At 38.6% G+C, this 23058-nt stretch overlaps 2 protein-coding genes across 2 annotated transcripts; one reads left to right on the top strand and one right to left on the bottom strand.

The window, feature by feature from the left end:
* Positions 1-1777: 1777 nt before the first annotated feature.
* LOC116247603 (uncharacterized) lies at positions 1778-17077 on the top strand. Its single transcript, XM_031619794.2, has 18 exons — positions 1778-1966; positions 4258-4387; positions 4852-4969; positions 6646-6756; positions 10387-10505; positions 10581-10661; positions 10775-10960; positions 11067-11136; positions 12014-12174; positions 13435-13599; positions 13676-13747; positions 13845-13974; positions 14061-14549; positions 14678-14781; positions 14863-15117; positions 15271-15900; positions 16575-16727; positions 16815-17077. The coding sequence occupies exons 2-18, from the start codon at positions 4259-4261 to the stop codon at positions 16887-16889; spliced, it is 3048 nt and encodes a 1015-aa protein (XP_031475654.1). The 5' UTR covers positions 1778-1966; position 4258; the 3' UTR covers positions 16890-17077.
* A 1301-nt stretch (positions 17078-18378) lies between these two features.
* Positions 18379-19913, bottom strand: LOC116247563 (uncharacterized). The gene has a single exon (XM_031619737.2). The coding sequence runs from the start codon at positions 19605-19607 to the stop codon at positions 18699-18701; it is 909 nt and encodes a 302-aa protein (XP_031475597.1). The 5' UTR covers positions 19608-19913; the 3' UTR covers positions 18379-18698.
* Positions 19914-23058: the final 3145 nt, after the last annotated feature.

The following is a 23058-nucleotide window of genomic DNA, read 5'->3' as shown; positions in this document are numbered from 1 at the left end:
TTTGACTTTATATTAATTATTTGCTTAAGATACTTAGTTTGATGAATATGGATTTTATCATGAATCTTTTGCCATATCAGTACGTCAGATCCATGGATTTAAAATCCAAAGTAATCAAACTCCTTCATAAGTTTTCGATACGTAATTTCATGTTATAGAACAACATGAAAATGTGGTAATTATTTTTTATGTTGCTATTAGTCTTTCTTTTAATAACTTAATGGCAGTAAATAAAACATATCACATAACAATTACAAATATTATTAGAACAAAGTATTTGGGCATATCTGACAATGAGGATGGCTAATACAAGCTAATAAACCCATACCTTGTATTTACCAATACAAAAACTTTACATTTACCCATTTATTGTCGTGGATTCCAATCTATTTTTTCATAAAAAAATTACACATCACCATCCAATAAATGAGCTAATAACGGATGACCACCCAACGCTTGAAACACCACAAATGGACGTTCAACTTTTTTATTTAATACTTAATGCCTCCTTGCACAAACTGTTATTCGAGGGGGACAATTTACGAAACTACTTATCTAAAAAAAAATAAACTGAAAAAAAAAACCTTACAGGTCGATGAAGGTCAAACTTCGTTTTGCCATATAGGAGTCCAACCCATGCTTGATGTAAATGGATCAAATTCGAATTGAATATATTTTTATCTGCTTATGTTTTTTTTGGATATTTATATATTAAGACTTGAATTAGAATTAAAATAAAAATAAAAGACATCATATCTGAATTCAAATCTGAAATCTGATTTATAATTAAGATTTAAAATGTAAATTAAATTTGACTTATTTTCAAAATGTAAGACATTTAAGATACGATATTTATTTAAAAACTAAATATAATCTGAATTCGGTCCGTTATGTACATCCGAAACTGATATGATTTTAGTATTATGATTTTTTTTTTTCAAAAATGATATTTTCATAAAAGTTTAGCCAAATATTTGATGCAAATTGAATATATTGACATCTGTACCTTTTTACCGGACCATAAAAGAGGGTATCTTATATTTTTCTCATTTTCTTAGTTTAACTTGATGTTAGATAATTTTGCAAATCACCAACATTAGGTAATGTTTCATATAAAAAAACGTTAATTTGAGAAACAAAAAGAAATGTTGGGGGCGATTATTTATTATGTTTTAAAGGTTGGATCATCATCAACTATTATCCTATTTGTTGGGAAATGATTTGTAGTTTTTTTAAGTCAAAACCATGCAATTGCCAAGTTCATATTTATTTCGAATAATTGATTTTTAGGGACAATTATTAATGGGTGAAAAGGTTGACAATTCACTTACGAGGAACATCTCGATTCTTCGAACCCTCAAAGTAATTGAAACTTTTACACAGTACACTCGTCAACTAAAGTGTTAAAATAATTAATTTATTATTAATTGGATTCAAATTTAATAAGGCGGACTTGCTAAAACCAAATCAAAATACATAAACCGTACGATATTATGCTACTTGGATATATTGGAAAACCAAATCCAATTTCTGCTGGCAGCACATTTGTTTCAAACCCAGAACCAATTGCCGATGATTGGATTTATATCGGACCTGAATTTGCGTCTAATATGATTCAGATCCAGATCTAAATTTTAACAAAATCTTGTTCTTTTCCGACCCGTATCAGACGCTGATGACGGTGACTAGACCGACCAGCTCGAGTTAATTTTCTTTCTTTAAAAATTACAATTGCATATTTAAATTACATCGAAACGCTGGTTTCTAGAAGCTACCATTTTCCTTTCTCAATTCTCATTGCGACCCTTTCATACGCCAAAAGCAAAAGGGAAAGAAGAGAGTGGGGGGAGAGAGCGCGAGAAGAGTTTTCTACCGCATTGCTTCTTGCCTTGTTGGCTCATTTTCCCTCTTATTCTTTATTTTATCTCCTATCTATATCTCTCTCTCCCAAATTCCGGCTACGGAGGTAAGCTCTGATTTCTCCCTGCGATTATTGTGTATCCTCTAAATATATGTGGTTTGGGATCCGATTGGCACTTCCGGTGATGCTTGGTGGTGGTGTTTTATCTAAATCAATTAATGGGGTTGTTCGTGATCCGTTCCTTCCGTCTTGCACTTGATATTTGCTGATTCTTTAATTTGTTCTCATGTGGTTTCTAGCATTTTTTTTGTTTCTTTTCGAGGTGCAGTGGCTTGTTTGGGCGTCGGGCTCTTGGAATCTTGATTAGATAGATTGTTTTTTTCATTGCATTATCATCTAAGGCTATTGGCGTTAGTTCCACAATGAGAAAAGAACCGACTCCCTTCTTTCTTGGTATCGGTTTTGGTCTTTCTTTACGTGTCGTTGCTCGTTTTCAATTGATTACGGAGATTTGGTGTTTATGAGAAGGGGAGGATGGTTTGATTTGGAAAGAAGTTTGGTTTTTGTAACGTTTCTTTTCGCGGGTAGTCAGTTGGGGAGCAAGGTTGGAAGGGGTTTGCCTGTGGTGGATCGAATGGTTGGTTGGGACGAGTAGTTTCATGTTAATTTGTCTGAAGCTGGTCATGCATATGATGGTTTTGTCTACAGTGAAATCGTGTGCTCTGCAGATCCTTCATTTTGGTTGGGCCGAAAGGCTTTGAACATGTGCTGATTCTCAAGCTTGGATGGGGACTCCTTTCACAAATTTATTGTCATTGAGTCGGCAAATGAAAATCCTGGTTATGGATTTCCTTTGAGAAATTATGGGTGCAGCAGAAATTTCAATTTGATGTTTTTGAGTGTTTCGTTGTCAACAAGTATGTTCTCATTAGACGACAGCTGAACAACACAGTATAAAGGCCTTCTGAATACTAAAGCCGACAAAGTAGATATTGCTTCTGCGCTCTTTTTCCTGTGAGTTAGGAAATTTGTGTATGTCTTATTGTTATAACATGCACCAGTGAAAGTGACAAGCTCAAATTGGTTATGACCTGTTCCTTTAAGGACCATATGAAAGCGCCTATAAAGTTTCTGGTTAAGCTTGCAACCATCTTGTTGAGGTTGAGAGAAGCACCTCACCTGGAATTGCATCAGTATATATATATATATATATCCTGAACCTGAAGTCTAATATTCCTCTTCTATAAGGGGTATATGTTCTGTGTAACTGAACCATGCCTAGAAGGCGACATAGTTCATATATATATATCCTGAACCTGAAGTCTAATATTCCTCTTCTATAAGGGGTATATGTTCTGTGTAACTGAACCATGCCTAGAAGGCGACATAGTTCATGCTGACATTTTTGAACATGAACGCAGTCATGCACTGTTGGACATGGTCGGTGCCTTGTTGCCATGTCCCATGCATTACGTGCACCTTGTGCCATTCTTTGTCCAACTTTATTTTTGGGTCCACTCTGACAAATCTAAGCTTATCTTTTCTAAACCTTTTTTAAGTTTTTGTTTGTTTTGTATCCATTTGCTTATTTATCATTTTACATATAAAGAATCTTTACATTATGCTTTTTTTAGTGTATCGACCATTGGTTAACAGTCATGCTCTCATATGCACCTATACTTACATACGCACACACACACACACACACAATATCTTTACTCAATATTATGCACACATTCAACATGTGTATATATATGTTGCAGTAAATGTGTATATATGTATGCCTCTGCACCTAGGTCCTTTGTAATTTATTTTTCTCCTTTGTCTGCGCTTGCACCTGCAACTCTGTGACATGGAATATATTGTGATGTTGTATAAGATGACCCTTAACTGTTTAATGCTGTCATCCAGAGCATGCCAGGCCCCATGTTGTGACTGTGTTTGTTTTATTGTTTCCGTTTGATGCTGAATTTACTTAACTTGTCTATAGGATTATGTAAATATTGTTTGCCTATATTGATGCTAGTTATTGTTTTAGTCTTTAGTTTTGGTTGATAATTTCCTCCTACTTATGTTTAACTTGTAGTTGTACGCACTTCATTCAACAAACCATCATGCGTTTATCATGCATAGTTCCATCTCCTGTATGATTGTTTAGGCCACAACATATGGTATGGTTGGCTTAATCATGCTTGTTTAGCTGTTTACCTTTCCTGTTTTGATCCTTGTCTATGTGGTTTTAGATGTCTAACACATGCTTTAATTACTACTGAAAAATTCTTGCAAGGCCTGGATCTTAAATAGTTCCGTTGCAATAGGTGACTTTGCCAATGCTGAGTTGCCTTGATGTGCATGGCTTTGATATTGTTGGGAAGATTAACCATGTTTTTCTGCAGTATGGCAGACAAGAATCCTAATGAAGCTACCAGTTCAAGTGGACATACACCTGAAACTTCTGATGCTTATGTTGAGCTCAATATCAAGACTCTGGATTCTCAAGTTCACAGTTTTCGTGTCCGAAAAAATGTAATGCTTCTTTCTCTATGTTGCCATTAGAAAATGAAATGCTAGCTTTGTTTTGTGGAGGTGAATCTAGTTTCTTATAACAAATCTTGTTGGCTGCGGTAAAAGAAAGGGGGGGGGAGAGAGAGCCCGATAAAACGATTTGTAATTTCGGACAAAAAAGTTTGATTCTTGTCATTTTCCATTCTGAGACTAACCTGTACTTGTGTGACGCTGCACTGTCAATGTTGGATATGACCTCTAGAGGCTCGAAGGGACCATATTATATTATGCATGGTCCTCTTGATTAATTTTTATTTTGTTAGTTTTCTGTTGGTCTCTGCTTATGTATACATCCCTAGGATTGTAATTTTGAGGCTACTTTATTGCACTTTCAATCTTGCCTTGTTAATTTTATTTTGAAATGGTGAAACTTTTCCTATTCTACATGCACTTTCCTTTGACACATGAACATGTGGTTTCTTCAGATGTCAGTACCTTCATTCAAGGAACAAATTGCAAGTGCAGTTGGTGTGCCTGCAGTGCAGCAACGACTAATTTTCAGGGGAAAGGTCCTCAAGGACGATCACTTGCTTTCTGATTATAGTATCCTTTTCCACTGCATTACTTGTGTTAATTTATGTTCGTTAGAGATGAGAGTTGGAACATCTACATGTTTAATGCTCTATTCAAGCTCTGTATCTTCTGCAGTAATGGGTCTCAGTTCTCAGTTTGAATGTACGATCAGTTTCCTTCCTTTGCTTTTGTTTTCATGTGGAACTAGTGACATGTATCCTGCTCTTTCTTGATTACTATTTTTTTTTTGGTGAATATTGTTTTGATAAAACATATGGATAAATTTTGTTTTATGTATTTGTTTTTATTTTATTATTTATACTAGGCGTCAGATTGGTGGCTTTTCTTTTTTGGTACTTATTGTACTAATTTTGTTGGAGGGTGAGACAGGATTGAACTAAATTTAAGCAGGACTTCAAAGTGATGAATTTTGAGGATCAGATGTTACTTCTTATTAGGGTATTTTAGCTTCTGTCTGGATAATAAGAAAGATAACACTCATTGGATTCCTGCAGTGATTACTTTCCGCTCCAAACCCCCCTCCGACCCTTGAAAATATAATAGTCTCTCTGTTATGTGCTGGTTGATTTCCTTGGGCATCAGCTTTTGCCTGGGTTTTTCCTTTTCACTTTCCTCAACAATGAACTTTTGCCTGGATTTTCTTCTTAAAAACAAAGGGAGGAGTATATTTTAAACTTTAAAGTTTACCCAGACATAAAAAAATAAGTGTCTAGAAAAAGCATCTTTAGGTTTGCACTTTTTGTAGCAATTGTTTTCTTTTTGTGACTTGAAAGATGCATGAAAGCATGCTACATGTTTACTATTGATGTGGATTATGAAAATGGCATAATGCAGAATAATGTGCGTGAGAGTGTGCTACTATCACATCCTTAGTCAACTAGGTGAATTCTTCTTCTGTTATGTGGCGGACTAGTGCTCCGGCGAACGCATGCTTTTTTGACACTGATATTTCAGAATGTGTAAATGTCCAAAAAAAAAAAAAAGTATCTGTATCATGTGTTCTGCTTGTTAAGCTCATGAGAAGCAATAAACCCAGTGCATATATAATCTTTTGCTATTCTGGAATCTGGAACACTGTTGCAGACTTGCAGTTACCCTTTGGTTATACGATTCAGTGAGCTTTGCAGAAGGCCATATATAAGCTCTTTAGTGTTGCCTTAGCATGAGGTTTGTGCATGATATAATGAGTTCCTATTGGGTCACCCCTTAATAAAATTTTTCTCGATCATAATGATCCCACAAGTGCATCAAAGAATTAAAGCCTTATGGGACGTCTTTGCTACTCATCAAAAGATATTGTGGTTAACGTATAGATACACAAGGGAGGTGAGCGGCTATTAGGGAGACTTAATTGCTAGTAAGCAAACTTGATAGCTACCTCGATGATGGTAGCAAATACAGGTAAAAAAACATGTGAAATAAAAGAAGTAACAAAAGAAATTGCATTTACATGTGGTTCCTGGACAAATATGCCATGACATACGACATTAGCAATACACACTTGTTCACCTAAGTGCAGACTGAATACCATGTCAAGCATGTGTTTATATGAATATGTAGATGCATATTTGTATGTATATTCTAATTTCTAACCTAATTTCTAACCGTTCTCTCTGTATGTATTTGATTCTTCTTTATGCTGTTCTGGTTATTCGGTTGTGTTTGCATGCCTTAACTATATGTAGATGTGGAGGATGGGCATACACTGCATTTGGTTGTAAGACAGCCAGTGCAATCACAATCTCCTGCAGGAACTGGGTCTGCCACCACTGCGAGTCTTAATGTTGATCAGTCAGGTTTCCCCTTTTGATTATTTGATAATATTTTGTTGTGTTGATTGTTTCCTACATCATCATTATATCCTGCTTTTTATTCTCTTATTTTTGGTTCTTGGTGTCTTAGATTCATAAGTGTTCTTCTTTGAAGTTCTTTGTCCATTATGTCAACTTTATGGTCTAAAGAAATTGCCAAATTAACCTGATAAAGTTGGTATGTGGCACTAAATAATCAGGGAGTTCCTCTATATGAAAGTATTTTCTTGGAAAGTAGTTTAATCCCATCTAATGGAGTTTGAAGAATTTCCCTTATGGACCAGCATAATCTAGATCAATTTATTGCATCCTTGCAGACATTTTTTTTCCGAATTCATGGTCGCTACTTATTTATTCCTCTAATTTGCTGCTAACTAATTTCTAAGTGTAAGACTTGAGAAATAAAGTTGGACACAAATGAACATAAGTGGAGCTGTTTGTTGCAACCCTTTGGTGTTTCCTTATTGTAAACTTGTAAAGCATATGTTGGAAACATTTTGTTCTCTGGATCCAATAAAGCTTTATTTTCATGTTTAGCACTCCTAAGATCCTGTATTTGCATGCTTTTCATGATCAGATTTGACCTTGTGCATCTGAACTACATGTTTGACTTGATAAGAATCTTCCCCTTGGATTTCAAAAAACGGAACCAGGATTTATTAGTATTTAAAGTTTGGACATCATAAAAATGCTAAACAAGTCATCTTGAAAGAAGGAGAAAGTGCACTGAAGAATTTGAGATCTATTTGGTGACCATAAGGAAGTTTGGTCATCAGGAAGGAAGGGGATAGTGACCCTGGAGAATGTGAGGTTTATTTGGTGATAAACAAGTTTGAATAGCAAGCATCAGATATTGCATATGTGGATTCTGGCATCCAGACAAGTGAAGTTCGTTTTTTGAGTGTGACAAAGAGATGATTTGTGAAACTTGTGATTTGGAATGTACATGTGGAGGTGGGTTCAAGGTTTCAGTGATAGTGGAGAATCGAGATAAGAAGCAAATCACAGGTATGAAACAAAACTTGCACACATGAATTTCTAGAGGCATTGGCAAGATATCTGTAGTGACTAAAGAGGGACATATGGGAACTGAATCTGTTGAGAGATGGACCTTAATGATCGAGGCTCAGTCAATCAATTTAAGGTTTTAAAAGGTTTCTTTAAAACTTTAAAGGCCTTAGAAAGTTCTTCACGTGAGGTCTTCTCCTGTCTTTGTAATGAGGCTTGTTTAATGGCAAGAATCTTGCAGGTTTTTCAACCTTTTTTTTTGGCATAGGTAAGAAACACGCCTACCATTCAAAAAATTTGAAGAAAGTATTGGTATTTTGGTTTTGACTTTCAATGTAGTTTTGCTAACAGCATCCACATTGAATTACCATGATGCTTATCTTTGTTTCATACAGTTGGAATATTTTCTTGGTCTGGTACATAGGCTTGTGGGCATTAAGTTGCTTTGATGTTAATACATTTCTTTACTTTGGTTCCAATATTTGACAGAATAATGAATCTAAGTTACGAGTGTGGATGTGGAAGGTATGGGCACAACAATTTTGAAAAGCATGGGAATGGGGTGTGGCTGGGTATACATACACCATCTTTATATATATGAAACTATATAATTATTATGATTTATATATAATTTTATTGAAGTCATGAAGTCGCATATGAAATATTAAAATCATGACTACTTGTATGTAACTTAAAAAGATTCAAAAGGATTATTTCTTCAAATTTTTGTTTTTTCATGAAAATGATTGGATTGGATTTGCCTTTGCATCTGATCCAAAGTGTACCCACCAGTGTCCAAGTGCCCCAGTCTATTACCTGCTATATTGGCATGCGTACTTGGACCTAAGTGGCGCACCCATGTTATCTAGATCCGGATGTTTGAACTTTGAAGTGTACCTGTCTTGAGATTATTTTTGAGCCCCATGTCTCAAGAAATTGACTCGGACAGATAATTGTTGTCAAAGAGACTGAGGCATTCCATGGGATTTTTGGATTCAATATTTAATCCATCCATCCATTTTGTCAAGCATAATAAGCTATGTTGTCAAGGCGCCCAGGCAGGCAGCGCCTAGCGCCTAAGCCAACATAGGCAAAAAAGGTGGCCAATTTTTGTTTTTTTATTTTTTTAATTATGTTAATATGTCAAATTATTTTGATTAACTATCACTAATATTTGAAATGTGGAGAGTAGTAATATAGCAAGCATTAACAGTCAAAAATTAATTGTTGACTTCATTGAATATGCAAAATTAATAGAAGAAGTTTAACATTACTCATTATTAAATGTAATCTAATACAAGAAACTAAAAAAAAAAAAACCTAAATCTAATCTCTAGAAGATGGAATATAAATCAGCAAGAAGGCTTTAAACCATCTGTTCTTAAAGAAAGACACAATATAATAAAGAAGGCTAAGAGTACCTAATAGCATACATACAAGTATACGACAGTAACAATACATATTAGTATGTAACCATACTAACGTCTACATAAAAAAATCTGAATTGGATCCCAAATTGATGGGTTGGCATGAGCTTATCGATGCAGTTATGCACTCTTTGAATAGGAATCGATTTTCTGAATGATCCTGACTTTCGTGCTTTGGTGGATCGTCCGAGATCCTCTCTGAAACCTTGGCATAGAAAAAAACTATGATCCCATCATAAGGATCTAAGAACAAAAGACAGGTATGAGGTATCATAATACTATATAACAGACTAAGTGACTAATAGTATATACATACAACAGTATACATATAACAGCATAATCGACATAACACTACATAAAAATACATAGTCAATACAAATTAAAGTATATGACAATGTATACTCAATTAAGAAACATTAATTGGAAGGGAAAGTGACTTTTCACTTTCCCATGAACTGGGCGTGTTGGCCTAGGCGCCAAGCCGCCAACACATATCCTGTCGCCTAAGTGGTGGACTTAGGTGACGGGTGGAGACTCACGCTTAGTCCACGCCTAGGCGAGGCTTTAACAACATAAATAATAAGATTTTGTGGCCATGGAAAGTTCCATGCATTTGATATCTATCTGCATTTGTGCATCTATTTCCAGGGGTTTGAATTCACTCTCTTTTCAATTCCATTTGCATTCTTGCTGCTTCCAGTTTTATTTTACTTCTGAAAAAAAATATTTTGGTGACACTTGTTTTATTTTTTTTGGGGGGGATTGGAAAACGAATCTTCCTCAGCTGGCCTGTTGTTCATCTCTTGCTCAATTTCTTGGTTTTTGAGTGGATTGGTCTGATTTTTATCTTTTCTGCAATAATTTCTGTGGATGCGGTCCTTTAGAATGGATTTACTCTATGGGTCTTTTTCGTAGAGCTAGAGTTGCAAGTAGTCCAGTTCTCATTTGAGGATTTTGGCAATTTCTGATGTGCCGGATCAAATTTGGATCCAATCACTAATGCATTTTACTGTCCTGGATCTGATCTATTTGCAACTTTACCTGTAACCATTTTGTACATGATGCTTTTTGATATTTCACATGAACAAGAAGTTGTTAATTGTGTCTAATATCTTGTCTTATTGGTGCAAAGATAGGTTCATTGTGATGACTTCTATTTTACTTCTCATATCTTAAACAGGTAGTGAACCCACAGCAGGTGGCTCCCGCACCAGGACTGGACAAATTTCACACAGTGTAGTCCTTGGGAGCTTTAATATTGGCGACCAAGTTGAAGACATTGTACCAGACATTTCACGGGTATCTTCAGAACTAGTGTAATAACTGCATATTCGTGTTAGCCAGCCCCTTAACTCTTTGCTTTTTGGCTTTTAGATCATTGGAGCTGTCCTTAATTCTGTTGGGCTTGGAAATTTATCTGCTGCAAATGGGGCTAGTAGCAACCAGATTCCAAATGTACAGTGAGATTTTTGTTTTTTATTTTATTTTTTGAGGTCGGGAACCATAATTAATCTATTACAGCTGGGCCTGATTGTCTTCCTGTACGTGTTGTTGCTTCTGAGTGGCAGAATAATGCTCCTGATCGAGGTGCTCAGGGCGGTGAAAGTGATGGATCACGTGCAACTGGTAGAGGGAGGGAGGAGACAGCGAACCAAATTCCACATGGTCCAACTCCTGCCAATACCACATCTCAGTTTTTACCTCAGTTTCGTCAACTACTGTCAGGCGTGGCTGCAGTTCCTTCACAATCTCTGGTGCTGATTTGTGTTTCCTCCTTCTCTGTTTATGTTTTGCTTTCTGTAAGTTCCTTGGTTATATGGGTTTGCATATACAGATTGATTCTTTTTTTCCAATTTTCAGGTTATCCCTGACTCGTTAACCACATTGTCAGAGTTTATTAGTCAGATGGAGCTGATGCTCTCTGCCTATGGTGAGTGTCCTGTTACATGTGGAGCTGGGAACTTATGGTTAGCTTTTTAAGAGCTTGTTTAGGCTCATAAAATATGAAAGTTGTGGGCTGCTCAATAATCTTATATATTCAGTGATAAAGATGGGGTGCTGAGCTGGTGTGGTTTCACATGCATGCATGCATGTGCATGCCTGTGTGTATGGGACCCTTTTTGCAGATGTGTACGTAACTACATAGGTTTATGTGTCCAATTCATGTAAATTATGTTTGATTGCCACTGTTGGCTGTTGATCATGCATAATGATGTGTTTTGTCAATTGGTCATTCTTGCTATTTGTCTTTCGTGTTCATGATGTGTTTGCTTGCCATTGTTAACTGTTGGTCATGACTCATTTGTAGCAGCGTATATTACCATTTGGTCTATATTACCATTTGGTCGTTCTTGCTCTTTGTCTTTTGTAATCATTTTGGCACCCTATAGAGCTTAAAGGTTAACATATAAATATTTTGATGCATGACAAAGAATTTTCTGGCACAATGTTTTCTGTGGCTTCTGTTCCAAATAAGGCTTATTTTTGTATTGCATATAATCTTTTTGAGAATAGAGCTAGCAAATATTAACTTAGTACACTGAGGACATTTACTTCTTTCCTAATGTATCCTTGCTAATCCTGTCATTTTTTTTCAAATTCCTGCTTTGTGACAGCTGTAAGTTAGTCATTTGTCGTCTGTGCATGGTCTTTATCAAATTCATTTTTTACCAATATGATGAATGTGTCCGTGTGCATCAATGCAGCCTTGTGGGTCTTCGCACCTCATATTTTTCTCATTCTGCTTATTTGCCATCCCTCCTTGCTGGGTGATATGTTTTATTTTGACATTGCTATGATATGTGCAGGCAATCATCATCAATCAACTTCTTCCACTAACAGGGAAAACACACAACCTTCAGATAATTCATCTTCTCAGTCAAGGGGGTTACCAACTCCTGAATCATTGAGTTCTGTTATACGCAGGGTGCAACAGTTACTTGGTGGACATGCTGGAGCAGCACTTTCTGTAGCTACTTTATCTTCTTTCTTATCTGTCGTGTTGAATTTATGAATTCTTTAATTTCCTATTGGATTGGTAGAATTTGCAATTGGAATCTTTATGTCATGTAATTTAGCGGATTTTACATTTTTGTGTGGAAACTGTTTATGTTGCTGCACGATTGAGCTTCAGTTTGTGTTTATGTTAGTAGGTCAGACTGATCTCTTCGTCAAGCAATCATTTACTTATACTTCTGTTACAAGAGCAGTGAAGATGCCTTCAGTTTGTTTGCTACCTTCAGTTTAATCTTTAAGCTGTACCCTCATCGATTATTTATTTTCCAGTATTTTCTACGTACAAAGCATTCCCACGAGGGAGCTTAGCATTTCTTTCTTAGCAGTGTGGGTGGAAGTGTAAACTCTACTTTTTGATGGTTTTCATGGGTTTGTTGAAGTAGAGGGCTTTTAGATGAATTCTAAAGAATGTTGAGAGCATAGAATTGAAGAAGTGTTGTGGGCCTGTGGTATTCCAGCATGCTATGAATGGAAAGGGCATGTGGAAAAAATGTGGCAGAATGTATGACAAAATGTTAGCGCAATAACCATTTTTTATGGGATAGCCTGCAATTCATCTTAATAGAATTGATAGACCAGGCCACATAGGTCCAGATACAGGTTTGAGCATGGGCATGGGTGTGGAGCAATTTCAAAAAATTGGGTGGAGGGACATGATTTATGGATACACACGTGCATGTATACCATGTAAAGCTTCATAGGTGAACATTTTAAGGGAAGAAAAAATATTTACCATATTCTAAAAATATTACATTTGGCTTGGTGAATGTTGATCAAGTTTAAAATTTAGACAAAAATTGGGCATAGAGTGCATTGACTACAGTTGACACTTTTTTTGTTACCATGTTTGAGGTGTGTATTCTGCCTTGATGTATTAACACATGCAACTTCTTTTAGCCGTGGTGTGTGACATGGTAATGGAGAAGAATGCTGAAGTCTCATCTGCATGTATATGTGAATATTTTGCATCATCTTGTGTGCATTTTGTGATGGATACTCGACGGCCTATTACGCTTTTGTTGTGGCAATCCTCTTTCTGAGTTCTCACAAATAAACCTTTCTATTTCATGTCAAATGGATCTTTCCTTCTGTACAGTATTGCTCTGCTGTCCAAAACTATGTGAATGCTGTTTTTCGGTCTTTTCGATTTTTCTTTATTTGCTTAGTTGAAAATACAAAATTTAATACTCATTTCTATTTTTGTCTAATGCAGCATATTGCTGAACGCATAGAAGGACAAAGTGCTGTTACTGATCCAACTGTACGCAATCAAATCCAAGCTGAAGCGGTCCACCTTGGGATTGCTATGCAGCATTTGGGTGCTCTGTTTTTAGAGCTTGGACGAACAACTCAAATGCTGCGTATGGGACCATCTCCTGTATGTCTCTTTATTTTGGTATCAGTTAATATTTTAAACTTTGAAAAGGGATATAATGATGTATGAACTATTACAGGCAGAAGCAATTGTCAATTCTGGTCCAGCAGTTTATGTATCACGTCATGGACCGAACCCTTTGATGGTTCAGGTTTGTAGTTCAAACCAGTAGATGTTGCATTTTCTGCATAGATGTGATGCATATGCATTATTGATGTACTGCTCTTGACATTCTTTTAAATTTCCAGCCTTCACCGTTTCAACCCAGTTCCCTTTTTGGCACAAATTCAGTTATTCCTGTTCAGTTGTCTTCTGCTTCACCTGCACAACTCAGTCCCTTGGACATATCAAGGAACATCAATATACACATACATGCTGGTAAGCACATAATGTTATTAAACAGCTTCGCAGAAAGTAGGTATCTTGATGTGCTTGACCTTCTCTTTTATTGTTCACCACTTCAGGGACATCAGCAGCCCAAGGATTGTCGTTGGCTGGTGCAAGGGCAACAGGTGAAGTATCTAATACGCAAGTACAAAATGCCGAACAAGCAAACCCAACTGCAGCCAACTCTGCTGAGCGTCGAGATCCAGGACCAGCACGACTTTTGCCCATTCGAACAGTAGTCGCTGCTGTTCCTGCACGCCCTGCTGAAGCACCAAATCATGTTTTGAGTTTATTCTATCCAATGCATGCAAGGTCTCAACAGACAAGCATCCCTCAGCAGACTACTGTTAATTCATCAGCTCCTGGACAAGGACCCAGTACAACAGTTTCTGGAGGAGCAGATTTTGTTACAAGTACTGGCTCTTCACAGCAGCTCACTGTTACATCTCAGGCTGAAATGCATGTTAGAGGTGTTGATGGTGATCCAAGTTCTGGAAGTCATTCAGGTGGATCTAGCTCGACAACTGCTGATGTATCACATTCAGCTAGGATGCCTCAAGTCCAAGGTAAAATGTCCTAGATGGTGATATGCTGGGTTTATGCTTAAACAATATGAGATGATCGATGATATTGCATCCTATCCCAGGTTCAAATCTTTTGAGTTCTGATTCCCAGACAACTGTTTTTGATGCAGATGCAGATGTGGTAAACTCAGCTAATCGAACCGTGGCAAGTTTGAAGCCTGGGAGTTCGGAGCATGTCTTGGAATCTTGTGTCCCCAGAGCAGAGCATGTAGAGGTGCAACAACAGGCCTTTATGATGGTACCTTTTGTTACTTTCATTGGTCTAGAGATGTCTGAGGGTCTGTTGTTTGTGCAGGTTCCAGTAGTAAACCAATTTAATAATTCTGACAACATGGATAGAAGGATGAATTCAACTTTTGCTGCATCCATTGGCCGTCCAGAAGAATCTACATATTTTTCCACTACAGATGAAGCAATTCATCAAAAGTCAGACTGTGAAATGACTAAGAAAGTTTCTGTCCCAACATCTGATCGTTCTCGAGATGCTTCTCGTGATAAAGCAGTTCCTTTGGGGTTAGGTCTAGGTGGATTGCAGCCATTACCTTCCAAGGTGAGAGACATCAGATTGCATTTTTACAACTCTGTTTTCTCTTTCCTGATGATACGAAGAAACTTTATTTGCTGGTTTTCGTCATTAAGCTTATTTTTTTGTATGTATGATATAATCTGATAAATTGATTGCTGCCATCTTGTTGTACATAAGAGGAAAAGTAGGACATTAAAGCAGCAAAAAGTGGATGGTCAGGCTAGCAATTCGGCATCTTCAAGTTATAGCCAGGATACTATGTCTCGAGGCCAAAGCATTCTCCGGTCGCTCGTTTCTGAAGGTCAATCTGGCACAGCAAGAGCTGATGCCAATGGCTCATCGTTGCGGTCACCCTCGTTAGTTGGTCAGTTGTTTGACAAAATGTCTTCAGAGCACGTTGCTGGTAGTGGACAAGCTGATGTGACTAGCATGATGTCTCAAGTACTTAGTGATTCTACGTTCAACAACCTTCTTTCTGGGATTTCAACGCAGGCTGGTGGTGTTTCTCCAGATGTTTTTAGGAATGTGCTGGGCCAATTTGCTTCTAGTCCTTCAGTAAGAAATGCATTTGAACAAGTTGTTCATCAGGTTGATGACCAAGATGTTGAGAAGATGCTTTCTGGCTTAGGAGCTGGGCAAGGCATTGATTTTTCAAGAATGTTTCAGCAGATGTTGCCTGTTGTAACAAAAGCTTTGGGTGGTATGTCAGCCTCATCTGTGCCGCTTCATGACATTTCTACTGGCTTTCAAGCTGCAGTTGAAGATCGTCGTCCCCACGCGATGGAGCACGAACTGAACAATTCTCAGGTTAGTCGACTCACTATTACCTACCTGGTTTATTATGCCAGGTTCCTTTCTAATATCCTAATGATGGCCTAAACAAATTAGGAATGTCTTCCTATTTGTTTGTTTCAAATAACCAGTTGGAATTGATTTTAGGCGTTGGAAACATCTGCAATGAACTACTGTGTTATGAGATGAACCCATCCAGGCAATGGATCCTGGATGAATTTTGGATTTTGATTCTCTCGTCAGAATCCGTCTTTTCCATTTGATACGTCAGATGCATTCCCCTTAGGACTTGATTATGGTTGTTCGCATGTAATAACTGCATTTTGTGTTTGCATTTCTTCCAACCACACTCTGCAAATAATATGCATTTCATGAAGGATGTTTGATTCTTCATGACTTGTGAAAATCCATAACTAGCGGTCCGGTGGTTGTCCCCTGGTGGAAATGGGTTTATATATTAGCTTTGCACTTGATTCTATTGGTGACGACGTGTCCTTTTCTGGTGGTCATTCTATTGTTACTGGGAAGTAAATTAAAATCAAGTAGGTTTTCTTTCCAAGATTTTCAGCTGATGATGGTGCTTTGCATGTGGATGTGAAGTGTTTGCATGAGTTAGTGAAGTTGCTAATTGCTATTATAACTTCTTTTGGAAAAATCTTTATGGTGATTCTACCTTTTCCCTCCTTCAGATTGATATGCAGGACACTGCCCGGCTAATTGAGTCACATAGTTCACCTGGAGCTGTATTCCGTGCAATGGTCACCAATGCTGGTGGCTTGTCTGGAATTGGAGTTGATGATTCAGGTCTTATTGATGACCTGTGTACCGATGAACTTGCGGATGTGGGTTTGCCTTGACATGCACTTCTTAGAATTAATTTCATTTGTCGACTTACACTTTTGTGATGCACATATTATTTACTGTGGCAGGAATATATGCAAATGCTTTATGGCAGTCTTCGCCGTCGTTTGGATTCAGAAGGCAGGTCGGAAGACGGGTCATGACATTGCCAACATGTGCTTGCCCGCTTCTTGGAGTTCTAGAATGATACATTGTGTAACAAATGTGTATTTAGTGGCAAATATTCGCTGTGTTAGGCCATTGAAACGTTACCCCTGCTTGCAGCTGAAGTATGTCATTTTTGTGATAATGTATAATTAATATATTAATGCAGCTCAATTCATTTTATCAATATGCCATTTTCTTTTTTCTTTTTTTCTGGTGTTCTTTGCACTTCTTTTCTGGTCCATCTCAAAGTTGCTCCTTATACGACCTTGATCTGATAATTCGTTAGGATATGAAAAGGATCTTTCAAACCAGGTTTACGAATTTGAGGGTGGCTTGCTAGGGTTCGAAAAGAAGCTCCCCATGTTTAATATGATGGATTCAGAACTTATCGAAGGACTTTTTTTAAAAGAAAAATGTGATGGACTGAAAGCATATTGAGAATGTCCGCCTAACTTTCTGAAGCCTAAGAATCGCTTGGAATGGCCTTCAAAGATGCCGCTATGTTGAGAGGTGGTTGCATGTATCAGGGTGCACATGACATATATTTCCCTAGCCTGCTTGTAGGGGCCTTCTGGCCCACTTTCATGGGTAGATGAAAGTGCTAGGTGTACAGGCCAGTGTATACAACAATATGTTCATTAGGGCAACGACTGCAACTTCTGAAGCAAACTCCAGAGCAAAAGAGATTCACGTACAAGTTGGCTCCAATCAATCTTACCGACCAGCCGGTGAGGTTAGGTCAGCTAACTAATGCTATTAGGGCTTGGCCCGTCTGGCTTCCCCTAGCGAATCGTAGGAGACTGATATCTGGGTCGAGAGGTATGGCTATCATCCTGGGATTCAAAGCAATACGGAAATTTTATGCTATCATCTTAACCTGCGTGCAGTTCCCTAGCGTATTAAAAAGTGAAACTAAAACCAAGAAAAAAAAAGGAGCAGGCAATGCTTATTTACCAGTGGAGAGAAAACCATAACGACATTTGTAATCTTCATTTTCACTTCCCTAACATACATTTCCTTTAACAAACATTTGTAAGCTTTTTTTTTTATTTTCTTAACATACATTTTAACCTAGAGAGTAGGCACAACATAGTTGGTCAGGTTGGCGGATCGGTAAAAGTCGGCGGTCAGTTAATAAAATGAATAGTAGATGCATTACACTTTAGTTGACAAGTGTCTTACTTCTCACTCAAGTCCAAAATAGCCTTAAACCAATAGCGGAAGGAATAGGCTTTCCGTCTGAAGTACCTCCATTTCTTAACAGACATTTGAACAGACTGATGTCAAGAAGAAATTGAATCCGTCTTGCTGGGCTGTCGGACTTAGAACTTAGCTTCAGCTTCAACAACACTCCACCTCATTTTCTGATTTGGGCAGTAAACAAATAAGGAAAAATGCGGACAACTAATCTTTGACATTAATTTCTGTACAGAAAACAGGCTATTACAGACAGGAGGTCTTACGTATGGAGCATCACTGCCACGATGTCTAAACGTCCCAAGCACGCAAGGGGCCCAAACCGAAGGTGTGGTCCTCCTGTTCAAAGTCATTTCATAGAACTCCAAGAGGTGGCGTTTGATAGTCCTCAATCTTAGATTGAGATTACCTGTACTCTCACATTAGATCTACTTTATATGTAAAAAAACAGCGGATTTAAAATTGGATGAGGGGTTCAATCTTAGTCCATGAACCTGAAATCACCCCACATTAATTAATATCCGCAGTGAAACGAGACACCTAAAAATTTCACAACAGTAGGTCAGAATCTATTTGGGTCTGTGCAAAGAACCCAAAAACCACCACCTTCATTGCGTTAGAATGTTGAGGATGGATACTCTTGTGCTGATCAAACCTCGGAAAATAGACTCATTCTCTCGCTCCAGGCCATTAAGGCGGTCCTCCAAGACGACCATACGCTCAACAGCCACTCTCAGCACCTCATCATTGGTATGGTCGCCCTTGGCACAAGCTCTCAGAGCGCAGTCCATGGCACAATCCGCTTCGTTCATTTCTTTCATGGCCTCCGGCACTTGCCTCCTGGGCATGGCCATCAATCTCTCGACGACCTTCCTCGGCGTCAAGCACATCAGTGCAGAAGCCACAGAGACGGCGGCCGAAACGGTCAAGGATTTGACGCCATTAAAGACGGCCACCGTCTCCACCTCGTCGATGGTCAAGAGCAGGGGTCCTGATGGTTTCGCCATGGTTTTCAGGACGGCAACGAGCTTGCCCATCTCCTTGCTTGCCGTTTTCCTGTAGTTCACGAAGGATTGGAGGCTGGATTCCACGCTGTTGGGCTCCCTTCTCCTCAGGGAGATCAGAGTAGTCAGGTTTATCTCTTTGAGGCTCGACAGAGTTGCTGCCATGACTCCAAAAGCATCAAGGAACTTGAGCAGGTCTTCCAGAAGGAGATTGGCCCAATTCTCATGGTGGTGCATCGCCTCTTGCACCTGCGGCAACTGCACAAAGCTGTCGACCATGTCGTACAAGGTTTTGAGCATCCTAAGGCCTGTTAGGAGATTAATGGCGGCGGGGTCTCTGAAGCTGGCGGCCAAGGCTACTTCGAGTTTCTGCATTTGGTCCTTGAGCTGAGAGAGGATGGGGTGAGATCCGCAGGGGAGGCTTGAAGAGCGGGCATGGCATGCTGCTGCTGCTGCTACCTCTGTAGGCGGAACTGAGAATGAACGGCTCAAAGATGAAGATGCCACCACCATTGTAGATTGAAATTTCTTCTTCTTCTTCTTCTTCTTGATTCTGTTCCTTTTTCTGCTTGATGCCAATGATTACAAGTTCTGATGATTTATAGGAGCAGGTGTTGGTTTAATTTAATTGCACACGAGTGGCGTGGTGGTCTGGAAGAGGGATTTCATGTCTCAGAATAAAGATCAGATTAGTTGGCAATGGCGATTGTTGCCCAGCAGACCGACATGTGGACACTCTGACCATTAGAAGGCAGGGAAGCGTGTACCCAATATTTTAATCTTCTGCAGCTAACTGCAACGTCGCCAACGCAAATCAGGATGTGGAACTACAATGGCAGTTTCTACCATCGTCGAAACTTTGGTAAGTTTAAAAAAAACAATGCTGATTAGCTAATGATTTGAGCTTGAAGGTCATCTCCATCGCCAATCTCATCGAAGCCATGGCAAAAAGTAAAAGATTCGTAGTCACGTAGAGATGTAAAACTTAACAAAAAATGTCTGCATAGTCATCATTTGAGTTTCATAATCCAATTGCAATTCATGATTGTTTAAGTAAAAACAATGTTGCTAATATAATCATCTGAAAGATAAAAGGTGAATTTGATCCAACCCAAGAAACGAAAACAGAGTATAAATCCTTGTCTTCTCCAATTGGATCCAAAAAGGTTGCTGCTTCAACATAGAATTCATTCTGTCCTATAAACCGAGTATTATATACAGCAACTAACAGCCTAGAGCTACGCATCCTGAATTAAATAAGCAGACTGACGTCATTATTTATCGATGACAACTCGTGTTTACTTAAACAAGAACGAAAAAGAAGACTTCTAATCATTATCAATGAGAAAAATGCCAACTGGAAGTACGGCAGTGCCGCCATTTCTTCTCCTTCTCTTGGAGCCGTCTTTTTCATATGAAAGAAAAGAAAGATTGATGAATTGTCAGGGCAACCACCATCTCATTTACTTTAACAAATACCATTCTCTATCGAAAGCCAACCATGTAACTTCAACCGTAAAACTTTTCATGTTGAAGAAGGTGAAGAGATATATCAGTAAACTGCAAAAATCCAAATTTAAGTTGCTCACAAAGAGAAGTGCAGGATTGCCAGGTATTTGGTTCTCTGTGAGACTAAGATTTCATATTTTTCACTTAATCCGCGCTTATGTCAGTGCAGACAAATTAGCCTAAATATTCCCCTTGACAGCATGGCAGTACAATCCGAGGAAGGTACCACTCTGGTTCCTCAGGACATTACAGAGTGGACTGCTCGTGTCTTCCCGGCATCCCTGAACCATGTGGGTGCTTCCACTTTTCATAGATGAACTCTCCCCCTCTGTCTCATATAAGTACAGATCGATCAAGTGTCGAACTTATTCAATGGCGAAATCGGGCGGAAGATCGATCCTCACCAACTGTTTGATGGTAGGGGGCAATGAGGCCAAGATGTTCATCTGCTGCCATCTTGTCAAGAAGGCACGGTGTGAAATGGACTGAGAGAGCAGGACGAGAGGGGACATGATCTTCCTGTGACTGGCTATCAAGGAGTTCGTCCCAACATGATCCACTCATTTACGCCTGATGCTGCTCATCCATGTGCGTGCACGTACACATATCTTGGGACAGCTCTGATCCATGGTGACTGAAAGAGTTGGCTCGAGAATCATCCGGATCACTAGAAAACTTAGCCACTGAGTTAAGGTTGGCCCGACTCGCTTCTGACTTTGCCTGACTTGACACTGACTCAGTCTTGACTCGATCGATTTAAACTATTTTCAAACTCGGTCGAGGCGATGAGTCAACTTGCTGACCCGATGACCCGGTCATCTGCTGATCCGAGTCCAAGTCACAGGTTTGTCAACTATGGTTTGATCTTCTTCTAGCTTGATCTCCTGAGCTATGCAGGGATGAAATCAAACTACTGTGATATAAACGAGTCCCCTTCGGCCCGAACCGGCTGAGACAGGCATAGACCTGATTTTTGGTGAGTTTTCAATTAGTTAGATCTGGTCTTGAATCAAATGAACCAGAGCTTCCTGACTATGCCTAACAACTGTGGAGTTATATTGCCTAAGAAACTGAATCTTATGTTATGAATCCATTTAGGACTTGGGAAAATGTCAGTGGTGTCTAGGATTGCATCATTTTTATGTCCTACCAAGTTAATGCAGCCGATTGAGGATGTCGTGTATATGTTCCTAGACAAATCTCTTTTATGGGGAAGATTGAGGGCTTCGGGTCTTCAGGCCGGCAATTAGATGAAATACTTCTCCTGCTTATCTGATTAAACTGGAATAGACACAAACAGACAATTGAACTGTTCTAGGTTAGAACACGATCTGAGCTAAACTTGAGATTGACCAAGACTGAGCTAGTGACTATACTAGGTTATAAGCTATGATTGCGAACATTGCGGGATTTTTCTCTGGGTAACCAAAACTAAGAAGGGTAAGCAGTAACCTAAAAAGTGGGTTAATTAATTTGGAGGCACATGAGATCTAAAGGTGTAACACAGCAAAGTGTCTTTAGTTTGATTCTTGTGGGCGCTGACAGTACGCACGACACTGTAAAACCACTTAAATCTTTAAGCAGCCCCCTTCCTTAGGGAGATGGCTTCGGCTCTTGTGAACCACCAAATCTATGACCATGAGCTTGGTTGACTACGATTTAGTTAACACGACAATGCTAAGATTGGGCCAAATTTATGTAAAAGAACATACACATGTACAAGTGAGGGTTCATTAGATTGAACACTTGAGTCAATTTCAATTTCGCAAACAATATTGTATTTTTAAGATACATCCAACATTGACTTCTCAACAAGAAGAAAGAGCTAGATCCTACTTACTTTTTAGGTTGCGTTTGATTACTACAGACCGGAGATCCACAGTTTTGAAGTTCAACACCTCCAGTTAGATAACAAATCCATGTTTTTTACAATGTAGTGTGGACTTGAGGTCTACATTGGGGGTTTGATGCTGAAATCCAGAGTTTGTTAAAACTGTGGATTTCAGCTATAGTTGATTTTAGATTCATGGGAAATCAAACGCAACTTTAAGAAATTAAATACATACATACATATATATATCTTAAAGAATTGGCAGGGTTAGAAATTTAAGCTGACCGGTTGTTATCTGGGCTTTGGATTGCAATAAAGGCATCTTTTATAACTAGTCCTGTCACAGCTTGGGAAATGGTGCCCACACTCAGCTCTGCCACTGCACTTGAATTATTTATCAACGTTCAGGTTTGGGTTTGGAAAATCTTTTGAATTTCGAACAGAAGATATGCCAAATTTTCAGTTCATAAATGTTTTGGAATTTGAATTGAAATTGGCGGTAGAGTAACTTGAGATTCACCTGAAACCTTCAAAAGCATTTCTTGGGTTGCCAACTTGGGGGATTTAGAAGAATGGAATGACTAGACATGAAGTTTTGGAAGAAGATCTAATAATAGAACCGAG

Source organism: Nymphaea colorata, chromosome 2, assembly GCF_008831285.2.
Source record: "Nymphaea colorata isolate Beijing-Zhang1983 chromosome 2, ASM883128v2, whole genome shotgun sequence".
NCBI classification, from domain to species: domain Eukaryota; kingdom Viridiplantae; phylum Streptophyta; class Magnoliopsida; order Nymphaeales; family Nymphaeaceae; genus Nymphaea; species Nymphaea colorata.
This window is presented reverse-complemented; position numbering and strand designations above follow the sequence as displayed.